At 50.3% G+C, this 15,372-nt stretch overlaps 1 protein-coding gene across 20 annotated transcripts in view; it reads right to left on the minus strand.

Annotated features, from left to right (window-relative positions):
• Positions 1–294: 294 nt before the first annotated feature.
• Positions 295–15,372, minus strand: part of LOC102526571 (partitioning defective 3 homolog) — a 530,455-nt gene continuing 515,377 nt past the window's right edge. For 19 of the 20 annotated variants that reach the window (XM_072955252.1, XM_072955263.1, XM_072955256.1 and 16 more), the window contains 2 exons: positions 7,885–8,012; positions 295–2,294 (listed from right to left, as the gene is read on the minus strand). In XM_072955252.1, the coding sequence (XP_072811353.1) occupies positions 1,901–2,294; positions 7,885–8,012 (522 nt within the window). In that variant the 3' untranslated portion in view covers positions 295–1,900. The remainder of the gene's footprint in view (positions 2,295–7,884; positions 8,013–15,372) is intronic. The other variant, XM_072955258.1, reaches the window with a different exon arrangement.

A 15,372-nucleotide genomic window follows, 5' to 3' on the forward strand; every position in this document is an offset into this window, starting at 1 on the left:
TCCTTCATTTATTCTAGTGTATCGGCTCCTTCGTTCAGCATTTCCCGGCTGCCGCGGGCGGCCTGGGGCTCCCAGTAGGCCCCTCAGTCAGGCCCTTCTCTCCTTTCTGTCCCCTCTCTCCTCAGGTGCTCCAGTAAACAATCGCCCATTTCCGTGTTGGTACACAGAAACGAGGACTCTTTCAACTTCTCTAAATATGGACCAAAAAAAATCACATCTGCTAATAGACAAAAAAAACAAAAAACAAAAAACAGCTAGGAGAGTTCCCGCAGGAAAACTACAGACACCACAGAGAACAGGAAGGAATATGCCTTTTATTGGACGTCTCACATGTACAGGGAAAGCTGTTTCTCACAGCACAGGGGAGGCTGTGAGGAAGAGCCACTGTCATCCGAGGTCACCGTGCTGACACCGGTCACGTCGCTTAAACATTACCACGCTCTACAAACAAATGGAACCGTCACACAGAGGAGCAAAAGAGACAGATGCAGGTAGGGGACAGACACCTCACACGGGTTCTACAAACAAATGGACACAAAAATAGCGTGCCAGTAAAAAAAATTAGGCATATCAGTACATGTCTCTTTTTTTTCCTTCTCTTTTTTGTTCACAGGATGCTGAGCTTTCATCTCAAGCTTTTTTCACATCGGGATGGGCAGGCACTTGAGCAGTCCAGCCAGGGTGTACAATATGATGTTCAGACAGCAGATGAGAACATGGGAGCCCTTGGCAACCCGGCTCCTCCTGACCCGTATGCGCGTTAACGTGTCGACAGGAGGGCTAGCTTTTGCTACCATTGTCTGGGGACACCAGAAAGTTCTGTGTGGGGTGGAACGGCTTTCCTCTTATCTTTTCTGTTTCCTGGCAGAATTATTTAGAAGCATGGATGGCATCACCAGGCAGAGATACAGCAGGTGGTTGAATAGACAAACATCAATTCCAAGCGACTTTAAAAACCAGAGAAAGCATGTGTGTTTTTGGAATCCCAAAAGGAGTATCTGTCCCTGTCCTGTGCTGTGCACCTCCTGCTGACTCGTCAAACACACACTGGGTGTGCTGGGCCAGATGCTCATCCTGGGAGACTCCTGTCCTTACTACCACCCCCCACGGCGTGACACCACACATGGCCCACGGGCAGGTGGCCCTTCCCTCCCAGGGCTCACACCCGCCTCCCACGTTCCCCACGTAGAGATGTGGGGAACTCAACCCGTGTGTGAGGAACAGGACTGAGCAAGGGTGTTTATAAACACAAACAGAATGGTCACTTTATTGGTAACACTGAGTTATAAGGCAGTTACAAAAGGACCCCCCTGATAACCAGACAGTGTTGGAATATGGCTTCGTTTCTTGTAGATGAAGGACCTTTCCTGTTACAAGGAGCTGAGAAAGAAAAGGGAAACCACACTGGTAACAAAGGATTATAAACACTGTGCCAGGAAGTACTGTGGAGCCCCAGTGTCTGGTGAATGCCACCCACTGTCATCCACCAGAGACTGAGACGTCACCTCATCCTAGGAACTTAAAGGGGAAAGAGGGAACAGCATCACCCTCGGCTTCAGGGTTACCTGTCACCATGAGTTGTACAGGGAGGTACCCAAAGCCCTAGGCGTCTCATGGGCTGGGCCAGGATCCTGGGTACCCAAGAGATGCAGAGCATATGAATGCCTCGAACAGGTGATTGTCAGACGGCGGGAAATCCTTCCATGACGTAGACACTTGAGACAGAGTGGCAAAGACATTAAGGCCTTCCATTGAATTGCCCACGCTGCTTAAAGGCACTGATTCCAACAAGAGAAATATTCCGTAGTACCACCGAGGTTTTAAAAAAACTCCCCCAGGACAAGTCTCCGTAGGAAAATGTCCTTTATTGCATGACACGCAGCATCCGCTCTCCTCCGGCTCAGGAATAGAAGGGCCGCCCCTTCTCGGGAGTCTGGAGTCTGTTCAGCCTGGCGACTTGTGACGGGGAGGGCGGCACGTCCTGCCGGAAGGGCCCCTTGGGGGGGACGTGACTGGGGTCCTGGGCTTTCTTATACGAGTCATAGCTGCCGAGCCCCTCGGGAGGGGGCTGCTTCTTCACCTGCTGCTCCTTGCGCCGCTGCTCCTGGCGCAGGAGCTCCTGCGTCTCCAGCATCACCCTGGCGTTGAAGCCGTGGCCGCCCAGGTAGCCGTTGCGGGAGCCCTGGTAGCTGGAGTACCGGGGGTTCTCCTTGGCACTCTGGAAGCCTTCCCCCGGGGAGTAGTTCTGCTCCCAAGAATCCTGGGAGACGGAGCTGGCGTTCTTCCTGCTCTGCCTGGAAAGCAAAGCCCAGAGGTCAGTGCGGGGCTGGGGCCGGGGGAGATGGGGGGAAAGGCGCGAGGGGGTGGGCGAGCCCGAGTGGCGCGTCCTAGCCCAGCAAACGGCACTGCCTGCCAGTCACGTGCCAGACACGGGGATGGGGCTGCAGGGGTCAAACGCGAGTGTCCTCGCGCAGCTCAAGTCTGAGACCAGCTCACCAGCAACGCTGACCGGGAGGAGAGTAACAGGCAGCAGCTACCCTGGGGGCTGCTCAGGGTAATGATAGCTCCTGCAGTTTAGACTCATCGGCAAGATGCTGTGTCAGAGCGCGAGAGATCTGGTAGCTTCGACAGCAGTAACTGCTCGCTTTAGAACATCACAAGTCAATTCTAAACAACAAGCCAAACGAGTATTTCACACCATTGCCACCATATTGCCAGAGATGGTGGCTAATAGTCCCTGCTACGGATCACAGCATGAGTTCAGTTATGAAAGATTTAAGTCTACGTGCCTTCGTGATTAAAAATGCAACAGGCAGCCCCTCAAAGCTCCGGCTTTCAAGTTGTACATGTCAGCAACTGACACACTTCAGACTACATGCCCATCAGGACTGTGGACCCTGGACGTGTGTGGAGTGAGCACTATTTTCCTGCCCACGGTATCATCACCAAAGGCCAGGAGAACTTAGCTCACTTTCTGTCATCCTAGGATGGGGAAATAAATCAGAGTCCTATAGAAATTTCGAATGCTTAGCGCTTTGGCAATAAAGTTGCACATCATTTTCGGGAAACATTATTGTTTTGAAACATCTTTAATTTACTATCAAGTCTCTAGATGCTTTTATGAATTTACAATAAGATTGGCTATGATAAAGTAAAACAATTCTGGGACAGAAAGGAAGACATGCCCTAATTTTTTTGCCTTGAGAATGGAAGAGCGCGAACGAGAACAGAGTAATAAAACAAAATATATTGCTCCATTTATCAATAAGAAAATCATTTGGTGACAGTAGGCATTGCTCAGCCTTTCACATCACACACAACACGACAGAAAGACTCTGGCAGACAGAAAATAAGGTCCGTGAAGCACTGGGTCTCCCACAAGAATAAAGCAATTTGCATTTTTTGAACATTCAGAAGAGGCATGAACGTGGTTTAGGATGAAGTCTGCCCATTTTCCATATGGCCTACGATGTAGTCAAGAGTATTTTCAATAAGGAAGATAACTAATGGCCAGTATCGCTCCTCGGTATGACTGATTAACTGAAGTGTCTACAGGGTCTCTGTTCCCTTTTAGGAATCAGACCCCTGGTACCATCAGCCCGAGCAAGAACCCTTAGGTTTGGTGGAGGCTTTATTTGCAAAACGCGCTGATTATCTTCTCTTAAAAAGTCATAAATTACTCTGCCTCGAGCCATGACTGATGGAAGGTTCCCACATGGAGCCAAGGGATTCGACGTGAATCATGAAACTTTACTTAAAACAACAAACATGTTACTGATGTTACAGCAACAAAGTGGGATTCCTTCCTGGGTTAGCTATCAATTTAAGGATAACAAGAGACAGGCTTTACATCCTTGGACGACAGAGGTCCGCTGGCCTTCTCCATCCCTACCTCCATCCCCACGAGGTCCTGCACCAGAAGATGCATTTTGAGTCAGTCTAGGAAGACAGTCTTTTTGTAGTCAAACACACTGAGAATTCACTAAAGGTCTGCTCAGGATGGGAATTATGAAAGAATTTCTTGTAGGGAAAATTTTCTTCAAATGAGGCAGTTTAGAGAGAAGGAGAGACAGACCCCCCCACCCCGCCCCTGAGGTTCGAAGTAAGATGTGTGGGGAAAGTGTATGTATCTCCTCAGAAAGGAAGCCAGCGTCTCAGCAAGCTCTTGATTAAGGAAGAGAACAAGAAGTGGGCAGGTGGTAGAGGCATGCGCGGAAGCAGCACACGGCTATGCGCTCCCCCTACGGAAGGCAGCCGCGCGGGCTCGGGGCGCGGGGGCTGGCGGCCCGCAGACACTGCTCCGGCCTCGCGCCCGCCGGCCGCGCCCGCCCAGAGGTCATCCTCCCGGGGCTCGAGGCGCCTCCTCTGGGAAACAGGCAGAGTCTGTAACCTCGGCGGGTTACGGGGAGAAAGGAATGAAGTAACACCTGCAAAGTGCTCGGGAAAGTGCCACCTAGCACAGGGGTAACTAATGGGCGACTTTAACTTTGCCTCCAACAATTAGGCTCTGGGTTTGGAAGGAGGGGGAGTGTCCTTCTAGCCAATGGCAAAAAATTAAAACGTTTCCATCCTCAGTCAGAAGGATCAGCAGAGTTCAAGGAGCAGAGAGGCGCAGGAGTGACAGGGGAACCCTCCCTCGGTGACCGAGAAGCGAGCTTCCCACGGTCCCACGACCACGCGGGGGCCACGGGGCAGCACGGCGGCAACGAAGCTTCTCTCCTCTCCGTGACTTTCTTTACAGCCATCGCCCAGGCTTGTCTGGCCCTGCAGCGAGCTCACCGGAGAGTCCTGAGTCCCCGCAAAGCGCACAGCCTGGTTTGGCAATGACTGCTCCCTTAGCGGCCCTGCGTGAAGCCCACCCTCACGGTGGGGCGTGCTGCGCTCACATTCAGAGCTGCCTCCTGGCTACAAAGGAACTGAGGTAGGAACTAAAAAACGGATTTAAAAAAAATAATTTAGGAATTAAAAAAACCAAATCCTCATCTGACTGAGAACTGTGTGGTGATCTCGTGTTTCTCACCGACATTTCAAAATGAAACTTGAGTTTTGCCTGTACATCTCCTCAATCAGGGCGAGAATTCACCGTCCCCCGCCCCTGCCCAGCGCGGATACGCACCCTAATTCAAACCACCTTGTCCAGCGTGCCTCATACAGAGTCCTGACCGTTTCTCTGATGCTCTGCTTTGCAGCCGAGCTTTGTGTGTGTGTGAGATCTTTCTGGCATCGAATGCCACAGCAACTTCTTTGGACAAAACTCCACTAACTGTCCACATCTGAAGAGCTGAGGGCAAATGTCTCTGAAGGCTCTCATGTGGCAGAAACTCAGCGCGGCCTACCACGCATGCGGGTCCTCATGGCCCTCCTCAGACTCCAGCTCCTGGCTCCGCAAGGAGCCCCCTGGGTGCCCGGCCCCTGACTGTCCCCACTCAGAGATGGGGGCTGAGGAGTCACAGGTGACCCCAGAAATGCACGAGGCTGAGCCGCATGGGTCCGCTTGGACACATGCATTCTTCAGTCCGTGGCCTGCAGCTGGCTGTGCGGATGCGGAGGGCAGGCCAGAAGTGATGTGTGATCAAGCCCCGCAGGTAAGGTCACCTGCCCTCTCTGAGAGGTGACTGTGATGTAGAGGCCGGCCGGCCCTGCTTCCCTCAACTCACACAGCTCTTTCAGGGATTCCCCTCTTCTGTCCACCCGGAATGAAATGGCGAGCCTGAGGGAGCTAGCACTGACCAGAGGGGAAGGAGCCGCACCTGCAGCTTGGAGCTCCTGGTCCACTGTGGGGCGGAGCAGGAGAAACCCAAGGGAAGCCCTGCCTCCGTCTTGTCTGCAGACCTCGGGGGTGGCCCCTCCACCCCCGCCCCCGCCATCTCCTCCCACACGAAGAGCTCGGCCAGCCCTCGCCACTTCTCACAGGTACTCTCAACACAGCCTGAACGCAGGGAGCCAGACACTGGCCAACAAGAGGTCGCAGCCCCATCCAGACATCTCCGCTCCCGTGGGCCGTGATGTGCTGCCACCCCTGCCTGGCGGTGGCACCAGGGCCGCCACGTGTGTCGGTTCATCCACACCCCTGGATGGATGAACCAAGCCGACGGGCTGGGCAGAGGGGTCTTCCACTGGTCTCCCACAGGAGTACCCAGTGTCGCGCATTTGATGCACAGGTGATGCTTAGGGTGGCCACTCCTCCTCCCTCCGGTCCCTCTCCTCTTCCCACCTCCCCCTCCACGTCCTCTTCCCTGCCCTCCTCCTCCCATTCCCCTCCCTGCACCTCCTCTTCCTCCTCCATCCTTTCTCCTCCCCCTCCTCCTTTTCCTCTTCCCTCCTCCTTCCCTACCTCCTCCCTCTTCCTCCTCTTCCCTCTCCACTCCTCTACCTCTTCCTCTTTCCTTGTCCTCTTCCCTCCTCCTCCTCCACCTTCTCTTCCTTTCCCTCCTCCCTCTTCATCCTCATCCACCGCCCCCCAACCCAGTGCGAAGGGCAGGAGAGCATAGTGGACCCGACGTCTCCACCTGATCGTGTGCCACACTCGGGCACAAAGCCCTTGGGAGCAGTGAGCCTTGAAGAGCAGTGGTTGAGGGTGGGGCAGGCTGGCAGCATTCTGTGCTAGTGTGTGACCTCAGGGAAGTGCCTCAGTGTCCCTGAGCCGTTTTCTTGTAAGACGTCTCCGAAGTCCTGTCCAGGCCTGCACTTCCGTGACTCTTCCCTAGACTGGGCTAAATAACTTATCCTTCTATTTAAAGGAAAGAATGCTCCAGTGCTCAGAGGAGACACAGCTTTACGGACTGAGAAAGAACAGCTGAGTGAGGACGGCGCTGTCACCACGGGCGGGATGGCCCTGGTAATAAGACCTTCATCCACACCCCGAGGCTGGGGCCGACCCGGGTCGGCGGGGTCTGTCCCTCAGGGTTGACGGAGCAATGATCCCACATTTAAACGGGACTCCCCGTTACCAGAAATTGAATCAAGATCACTTTTATCTCAGTCAGGTATTCAGGTAAGCATTTGCCCCAGATGATCTACGTGATGTAAACACGGTAAGTGGACTGTTTCCGCCCAGTTGGTTTCTGCCCCTGGTTTTGAAATAGAACAAATGCCGGTAAGAATTGTGATTCTAGGAGAGGCTTGTTTGGGGACGTCTGGGAAGCTGAATGCTCTTCCGCACCGTCCTTGTGCACCGTGTGTGGAGGAAACACTTAGGCGGAAAGCAGCTGTTACTTCAGTGAGTTCGGGTCCAGGTACCAGAGGGCTTTCCAGGCCTCTGGCAGAGGATGCGGGAGCAGAGGTGCCCCCCCCCCGTGGGGAGCCCAGCGTGGAAGCCCTTCTGGCTTGGCTGTCAGCTAGTGAGGCCGCATCCCGGGACTTTGGGGAGTTCACACTGAGCAAAAAGCAGGGACGGGAGGGCGACAGGAGGGGGAGGCTCAGGACCACTGGCCCTGCCCAGATGCGGTGCATTTACCTTTTAGAGAGTTCTAGACCCACAGTTACCCCGGAGCTGGGCGGCTGGGAAGCTGGGTTTCCATTTTCCTGATGAGGAGTCTGTCCGGCCCTTGGCCATAGGGGAAGGAGCCAAGCCCACATCAGAACCAGGTCTGACCCCTAAGCCCAGCCCTCGGGTGTCAGGTCGCATCACATCTGGGGAGGGAGCTGGGCGGGGGGGGGGGCGTGGGCAGGCGTGGGCTGGGGGTAGGGGGGAGAGTGGGGGAGGGGATGGAAGAGGAAGCGGGGGTGGGGGTGGGGGGTCGGACAACGCTGGCATCTCCACAAACACCGCCCTCCCATCCTGAGCCGCGTGGCCACGCCGCGCAGGGCCTGTCCTGGCCCCTGGGCTGGGAGGCCGGCGGGCTGCGCAGAGGGGCTTCCCGGCGGTGGGGGTGGGGGGCGTACCGGGGCAGCGAGCTGTACTGACGCTGGGCCTGCTGGAAGCTGTCGCGCTCCTCCTGCCGCTGGCGCTGCATCTGCACCTCCACGGACACCGAGTGCCTGCCGCTCTGCGCCGCCGGCCGGGGGCTGGGCTGCGGGGGGGAGAGCACAGTCAGCAGGGGCGGGCCAGCGTGCGGGACCAGCCCGGACACATCCTACAAATTCTGAAAAAGCACGTGCAGTTTTCTCAAGAGGCGTCTAACTGGCCTTGTGAGCCCCACAAACCCCGTCATCTTAAATTCTGATTACGGCTTCAGGATGGGTTACAGCGCAGAGGTCACCTTTCCAGTTTCCTTAGTGAGGTTTGGTAAATACTGACGCTAGACTCAGTTTACGTCCCTTGTTTATACAGCAGCTGGAAGAGAGTATGGCTGCTCAGAAGGCTACACGTAGATGCCAAAAGATAGAAAAGTTCGCGACAATTCATGCAAGCGGGACAGTCCGCGGGTGCAGGCACAAGCTGGCCGTGCTGGGGAGCCACGGCTGTTCCGTGTTCTAGCCTAGCAGCAGGATACAAGGTCGCTGATTTGTCTCTTAGGAAAGAACAATTACATTATGAACCAAGATTAGTTGAGAAGCCAGGCCCCATTTGGCATGCACACGGGTCCTCTGGTCCACGGATGGTGGCCACACACAAACGGAAATGCTGATCCAAAGAATAAACCTGCGCGCCCACGGATCCTGTACTGGGCTGTGAGCTAGTACCTTCTGCCTGAGTTACTAGGAAGGGGCGTTTTTACCTGGGTTAATTACATGCTGCAGAGAAACTTTCACTCCTCCTGGCTGAGTGCCTGGGGCAGCCGGCCCTCTGCTGACCGACCGCAGCCAGAGACCCGCTGTGCGGCCGGGCTGTGCCCTGCGGACGCTCTAGTCTCTCACTGATGGCTTTAAGCTCGCCTCTGAGAGCTGGCCTTTTGAAACGAAAGTGGCTCTGCTCAAAATAGACACCGATACCTCTAATTTTACAGAACACCCCACAGTGGTTCACCTAGCATCAGTGGCATGCGCTCCTAAGTAACCCTTTCTGGTGCTTGTCGAGCTCCGCCCTCTCTGTGTTGGGCAATAGACGTCTTCTGAGAAAAGAATGTCTGTTACATACAAGTTATTGATTTTTTAAAATAAATTTTTAATTTTTTTAATGGAGGTCCTGGGGACTCAACCCAGGACCTCGTGCATGCTGAGCACCTGCTCTACCGCTGAGCTGCGCCCCCCATCCCCCCGCATCTCTTACAGTCAACGGTGGACTTGGACCTGATAATACTTTTCTAAAATAATATGAGCCTCTGCATCTGTCTGGGGCATCGCCGGGGAACATGTGTGCTTGGTACTTAAGAGCAGCCCCGCTGGTGGGCTTTTGTGTGAAGAGAAAGACAGCAACTTCTGTCGCCCTGGAAGTGGCCTGGCCAACTGCGTCTCACTGGCTGGTAGGCAACAGTAAGGCAACAGACAGGACAAAATTTCAGAGCATGTGGGCATCGCCGGCGAGCGTATTAAAAATATCCCAACACAAAAACTCCGCGAGAAGCGATTAGGGTTTACAACACCCCGGCCTCTACTAGCGCGTGTTTATAACCACACGCATCAGAACAAATGTGTGTTCAGAGACCCACTCCGCAGTGCCGTCAAACAGCCCACCAGCGGTGGCTTCGGCGAAGAAAAGACTTCGCCGAACACTCATGCAAACAAAGCAGGAGGCCGGTGCTCCTCAGGTGACAGGAGACAGTTCCTTCCATCCCTCTCAGGGACGCCGGCCCAGGGGAGCGTGGGACTGGTCTGTTGTTCACGGTGCGCCCAGGAAACTTGCGAGGAGACCCTGGTCAGGGAAGGCAAAGTGAGGGCACACACCTTCATAAAGCACCCCGTTTTCCTTTCCTTCCCATCCGGGCTAAGCGACAGCTACCTGTCAAGGTCTTGAGAGACCTGGCATTCAGCTGTAGAACGTAACAACCAGCTTTAAAGCACGTGCTGCTCTGTGACACGCTGCTGGTGGAGCAGGGAAAAGGAAATGCAAGGTCTGGTAGAAACTGCAGCTGTATTTTTAACGTGTTGCTCCCAGAGGCCTGAAAATTTGATTCTGATGGTGGGGGGTTGGGGGGGGAGTTGAGGGGACTTTGTTTCCACAACGGTGTGTTTTCTGACACTGTTCACCTTCTCAGCGGTGCGAGCTGGCTCTGGGTGAACTCCAGTAATGAAATTATCATCAGACGGGATCTGGAAACTTAAATGGGTTTGGACCTCGGCAAACTGCCACACTTCGCTCTGTTCACTCACTCTGATGAAGTACAGGCCGCAGCCTCACTACTGGTACTTCCTCGTTCTCTCTGCAGAGCAGGCGAACGGGCAGGGTGTTAGAGGCACTCTCGTCTTTGGGATGAAACTGGGCCAGTTTTCGAGGAAGAGTGTGTTCACGACGGGCCCGGAGCAACCACTAAAGAAGGTTGTTCTGGCAAGTTTTCTACTTGGCCTGAATCAAAAATAACCTGATGCATGACTTCAGTGAAGATCTCCTCAAAATGTAAATTGTGGGAACAGTGGTACAACCAACAACCCCGAGCTTCAGGCGCTGTGGTTTTGTGGTCTCCATCCCCGCAGCAGAGACAGTGTCCAGAGTCCAGAATCACACAAAGGTGGAGATGAAGAAAGAGCTCATTTGCAACCCCAGAGAGAAGGGCAAGATGGCAACAAGGCGCCCCCTCTACAGGGACGAACACAGGTGACGCCGGACTGTAATGGACCTGGGAGTCACGGGATGACAAGGCGCTGGCTTTGTTCTAAGAGTACAGAGTGTAAATAACCCTGGCCTTGTTTTGGATGAAACTGGTGATGAGCAATGAGCTTTCAAGTAAAAAAAATTGCCAAGATGGCCAAGGCCATAATAATGATAGAGGTTGTAAAACAGAAATAAATACGTAGTTATCTCTTTTGCAGGACCCCAGAGAACTATGGTACGCGACTCTTTTCATGGCTTACGTTTAAAAGCAAAAGTCGGGGGGCGGGCACGACTCAGCGGCAGGGCGCCGGCCTCGCATCTGTGAGGTCCTGGGTTCAATCCCCAGCACTTCCATTAAAATAAATAGATAAGTAAACCTAATGACCCCCCCAATTTTTTTAAGGTAAATTAAAAAAAATAAAATCACAAGTGAAAACTACGCAGGTTGCCTTTGTAAATAAATGGCAAAGTACTAGTCTGTGCCATGATTATAGAGAGATACTATTTATAGTGTATAAAAATCATACAAAGCTTGGGAAAGGTGCCCACCATTGGCATTCTTACTAGTGGAGGACAAAATACTGGAAAATACCTTCCATAGAATGTTTCACTAAATTAAGTCATTAAGCACTTTTCTCCGTCAAGTGAAGTCATTCTTATTTTTCCGAAAAAGATAATACAAAAAACAAAACAAAACCAAAACTGTTAATGGACTAAAGAAAGAACAAATATACACTGTACAAAGTTTTGGTTCTAATTAGAACTGGGTGATATTATCAGACTTTCAGAGCTCCATGTAAAAAGCAGATGTGTCTTACAAAATAAAACTCATTCATTTTATTAACATTTACAGAAAACATTCAATAATTTTTAAATACTTTAATTTTTCTTCACACAGATAAGAAAAAGAGCACTATGCATGTGTGTATGTGCACTTATATGTACTCACATACACACATGCATTATATAGTCTTATAAATGATCATTTGGGGTGGGTTTTCTACTTAAATTATGAATAATAAAAATTTTCAAAATGTTACCTATGTCCAGGGCAGGTAGAGAAAACAAAAATAAAATACACAAAGTTTGTGTGCTTTGGACGAAAACCTAGGATGAAAATGACAAAGAGGGCAGTAACACAAAAAACAGTGCTGTCCTGTGGCAATTTAATGCGCTAGAACCCGAGTAGGGACTCCATACTCTGATAAAGATGGTAATTTAAAGATCTGGGAGGGGGAAGAAATAGTTTTTATGCCATAAATCATGCAAAGAGTGTTAAGTGGTTTACTCTGTTTAAAAGTGGCCGCTGCCAATACTGGTAACGATTTTCTGCAGTGGACTTGCCGGCAACTTCTGATCAACAAAGTTAACTTTTGTCTCCGGGTCCTGTCCTCCGAGCCCTCCCCTCCACCCGCCACACACTGTGCTTACATAGCGATCGATTGAACTCCATGGGCTCTGAATGTTGAAAAGCTTAATTGCCACTAATGATGTGAGTAATGGTTGAAAAACTGCAGCGCCTACCAATTTCCCTCATCAAGATTTTATAAATATGTGTTTTGGTCTTAACACATCATTTGTCTTCGTCTCATCTTTCCCAACCAGGGGTTTGGATCTATTTTCCGTCTTATCAGCAGGTAGGCTGAAAATCAAGGACCCCTCTAGAGTGGCCGATGGTGGAAGGCGGCCCCGTGAACTGCACCCCTGCGGGCTCCGGGGTGGGACCTCGGCAGGAGGGTGGGTCGGGGCCGCTCTGCAGCAGCGCAGAAACCCCCTGTCATGCCCGAGGGGCGCGCCTTCGCTGCAAGAGGGGCTTTCCCTCCAGGTCGATTTCCCAGGGAGGCGACATCCACCCGACCTGAAACGCAGTCACACTGCGCACGGCGAGGCTGTCCGCTGAGGAGGCATTTCCTGAGTCGAGGCCAGAGCCCAACACGAGGAAGTGACAGCAAGGCCCTCTTGAGTCTTAAGAAAGAAGATGACAAAAAGAGGACATCGTGTCTCCAGCTTCCCCGGGTCCGCGGAGGGCCGTCCAGGCCAGACCCAAAAGCGGTCAGAAGAGCCGTTCAAAGTCCAAGGCAGGAAAATGGAGAAAAACAAAGCAAAAACAGAAACATCTGTGCCTAACACGCTGACTGCCACATCACCCAAATCTGTTTCCTAAGGGGCACACGATCCACAGTTAAGGACAGACAGCTGGGAAGGAAGCTGGGGGGAGAAGAAGGTACTCACATGGCAGGCGATCAATTTCCCATCTGGGGGACCAAACCACTTTCAGTCACTACCAGCCGGGCTGGAAAGGACTGAGCAACACAGCTATTAAAAGCTCCATTATCCCATCCTTCAGCCGTGTCAGCCAGCAAGACTGCTCGTGGGCAACGCTCAGGTACGTGTAAAGTTTTAACAGCAAACTATACTTACGTCTGCAGCCTGCAATTTAATTCTTTTTAAAAGCAACACTAAGTCCTGTCCATCTCTGAGCTCTGTGATAATAACCTAACCTCAGCTGTTGCTCCATTATCTTCAGAGAGACTTGAAGAAGCTTGCTGCTTTATTTATGCCGCACCGGGCACTACGTGGGGGAAAGTCGCTTTTTCCTCTCTTCTCTTTCTTCTCTTTCTCCCTTCAGCTTGGGGGAGAATTCACTCCAGTGATGGGGCTCAGGACATTTTCTGGGCCTCTGCTCATCTCAAGACCTCTTATGTCACAAATCAGTCCCTTGGGCCCAAGCATTATTTTGAACAAAAGCCCAAGGACAGGTGCCTTCTGTTCTGCTGCAGTTGAGAGGGAACAGTTTGAAAATGGATGAGTTGAAAAGAGCCACTTGGATAACTTCTCTGCAGCTTCTCTCTGTATGTAAAGTCATTGGCTTGGATATTTTCCTATGTGATGTATCTAATTGTCCTTCCTGTGTGAGCATTGTTTCTTTAATGATGTATAGTTGGTTTACAATGTGTTCATTTTGGGACATAGGCAAAACATTCTCTGACATAAATCTCAGCAATGTTCTCCTAGGGCAGACTATCCAGGCAGTAGAAATAAAAGCAAAAATTAACAAACAGGACCTAATTAAACTTATAAGCTTTTGCACAGCAAAGGAAACCATACGAAAAACAAAAAGACAACCTACAGAATGGGAGAAAGTATTTGCAAATGATGAGATTGATGAGGGCTTAATCTCCAGAATGTATAAATAGCTCATACAACCTAGTAAGAAAAAAACAAACAACGCAATCCAAAAACGGGCAGAAGACCTAAAGAAGCAATTCTTCAATGAAGACATGCACATGAAAAAATGCTCAATATCACTAATTATCAGAGAAATGCCAGTCAAAACTACAAGGTATCACCTCACACCAATCAGAATGCCATCATTCAAAAGTCCACAAATGATAAATGCTGGAGAGGGTGTGGAGAAAAGGGGACCCTCCTACACTGTTGGTGGGAATGTACTCTGGTGTAGCTATTATGGAAAACAGTATGGAGATTCCTCAAAAAACTAAAAATAAACTTACCATATGACCCAGCAATCCCACTCCTGGGCATACATCTGGAGGAAACTCTAATTCAAAAACATACAAGCACACCAATGTTCATAGCAGCACTATATACAGTAGCCAAGATGTGGAAACAATCTAAAAGTCCATCAACAGCTAACTGGATAAGGAAGCTGTATTATATTTAAACAATGGAATACTACTCAGCCATAAAAAGAATAAAATAATGCCATTTGCAGCAACATGGATGGACCTGGAGATTGTCATTCTAAGTGAAGTAAGCCAGAAAGAGAAAGAAAAATACCATATGATAGCACTCATATGTGGAATCTTAAAAAAAGAGAAAAAAGAGGACACTAATGAACGCATCTACAAAACAGAAAAAGACTCACAGATATAGTAAACAATTTTATGGTTACTGGGGAAAGTGAGTGGGAAGGAATAAATTTGGGAGTTGAGATTTGCAAATGTTAGCCAGTATATATAAAAATAGATTTCAAAAAGCCAAATTTCTTCTGTATAGTACAGGGAAATACATTCAATATCCTATAATAACCTTTCATGAAAAAGAATATGAAAACGAATATATGTATGTATATGCGTGACTGGGACCTTGTGCTGTACACCAGAGACTGACACATTGTAACTGACTGTAGTTCAGTTTTTAAAAATGTTATTTTCTGGTGCATAGCATAGTGATTCAGTTATACATATATATATATTCCTTTTCATATTCTTATTCATCATAGGCTATTATAAGATACTGAATATAGTTTCCTGTGCTGTACAGTAGGACCTTGTTGTTTGTCTATTTTATATATAGTAGTATCTGCTAATTCCAAACTCCCAATTTATCCCTCCCCACCCTACCCCAATAATTCTAAAAAGCATGACAATTTCAACTGATAGGGTCTAAGCTGTACACACAGCTCGCAGACGAGTTTGTGGTTCCTTAAAACAAAAATGATTACAAATGATTCCAATGGGTGAGATCATGGTCTCTTCCCTTCCAAAAGACAGTGACCTTTCAAGGTCAGACTACATTGGGGAAAAGAAAGATCCCAAGAAACTCAAAGCTCGTGGTGCAAAACAGATAATAAAAACCATAGCCCAAGCTCCATTTTGAACAATGGAGCAGCTCTTAATAAGGCAACAGTGTGAACTGGTATGAAAATTAACAGACTAAGTAGAATTACAGTCACTTTCAGCTCATTTACAGGATCCGTAGAGTGGAGGGGACACAGC

The sequence above is a fragment of the Vicugna pacos genome, chromosome 35, assembly GCF_048564905.1.
Source record: "Vicugna pacos chromosome 35, VicPac4, whole genome shotgun sequence".
Classification (NCBI taxonomy): Eukaryota; Metazoa; Chordata; class Mammalia; order Artiodactyla; family Camelidae; genus Vicugna; species Vicugna pacos.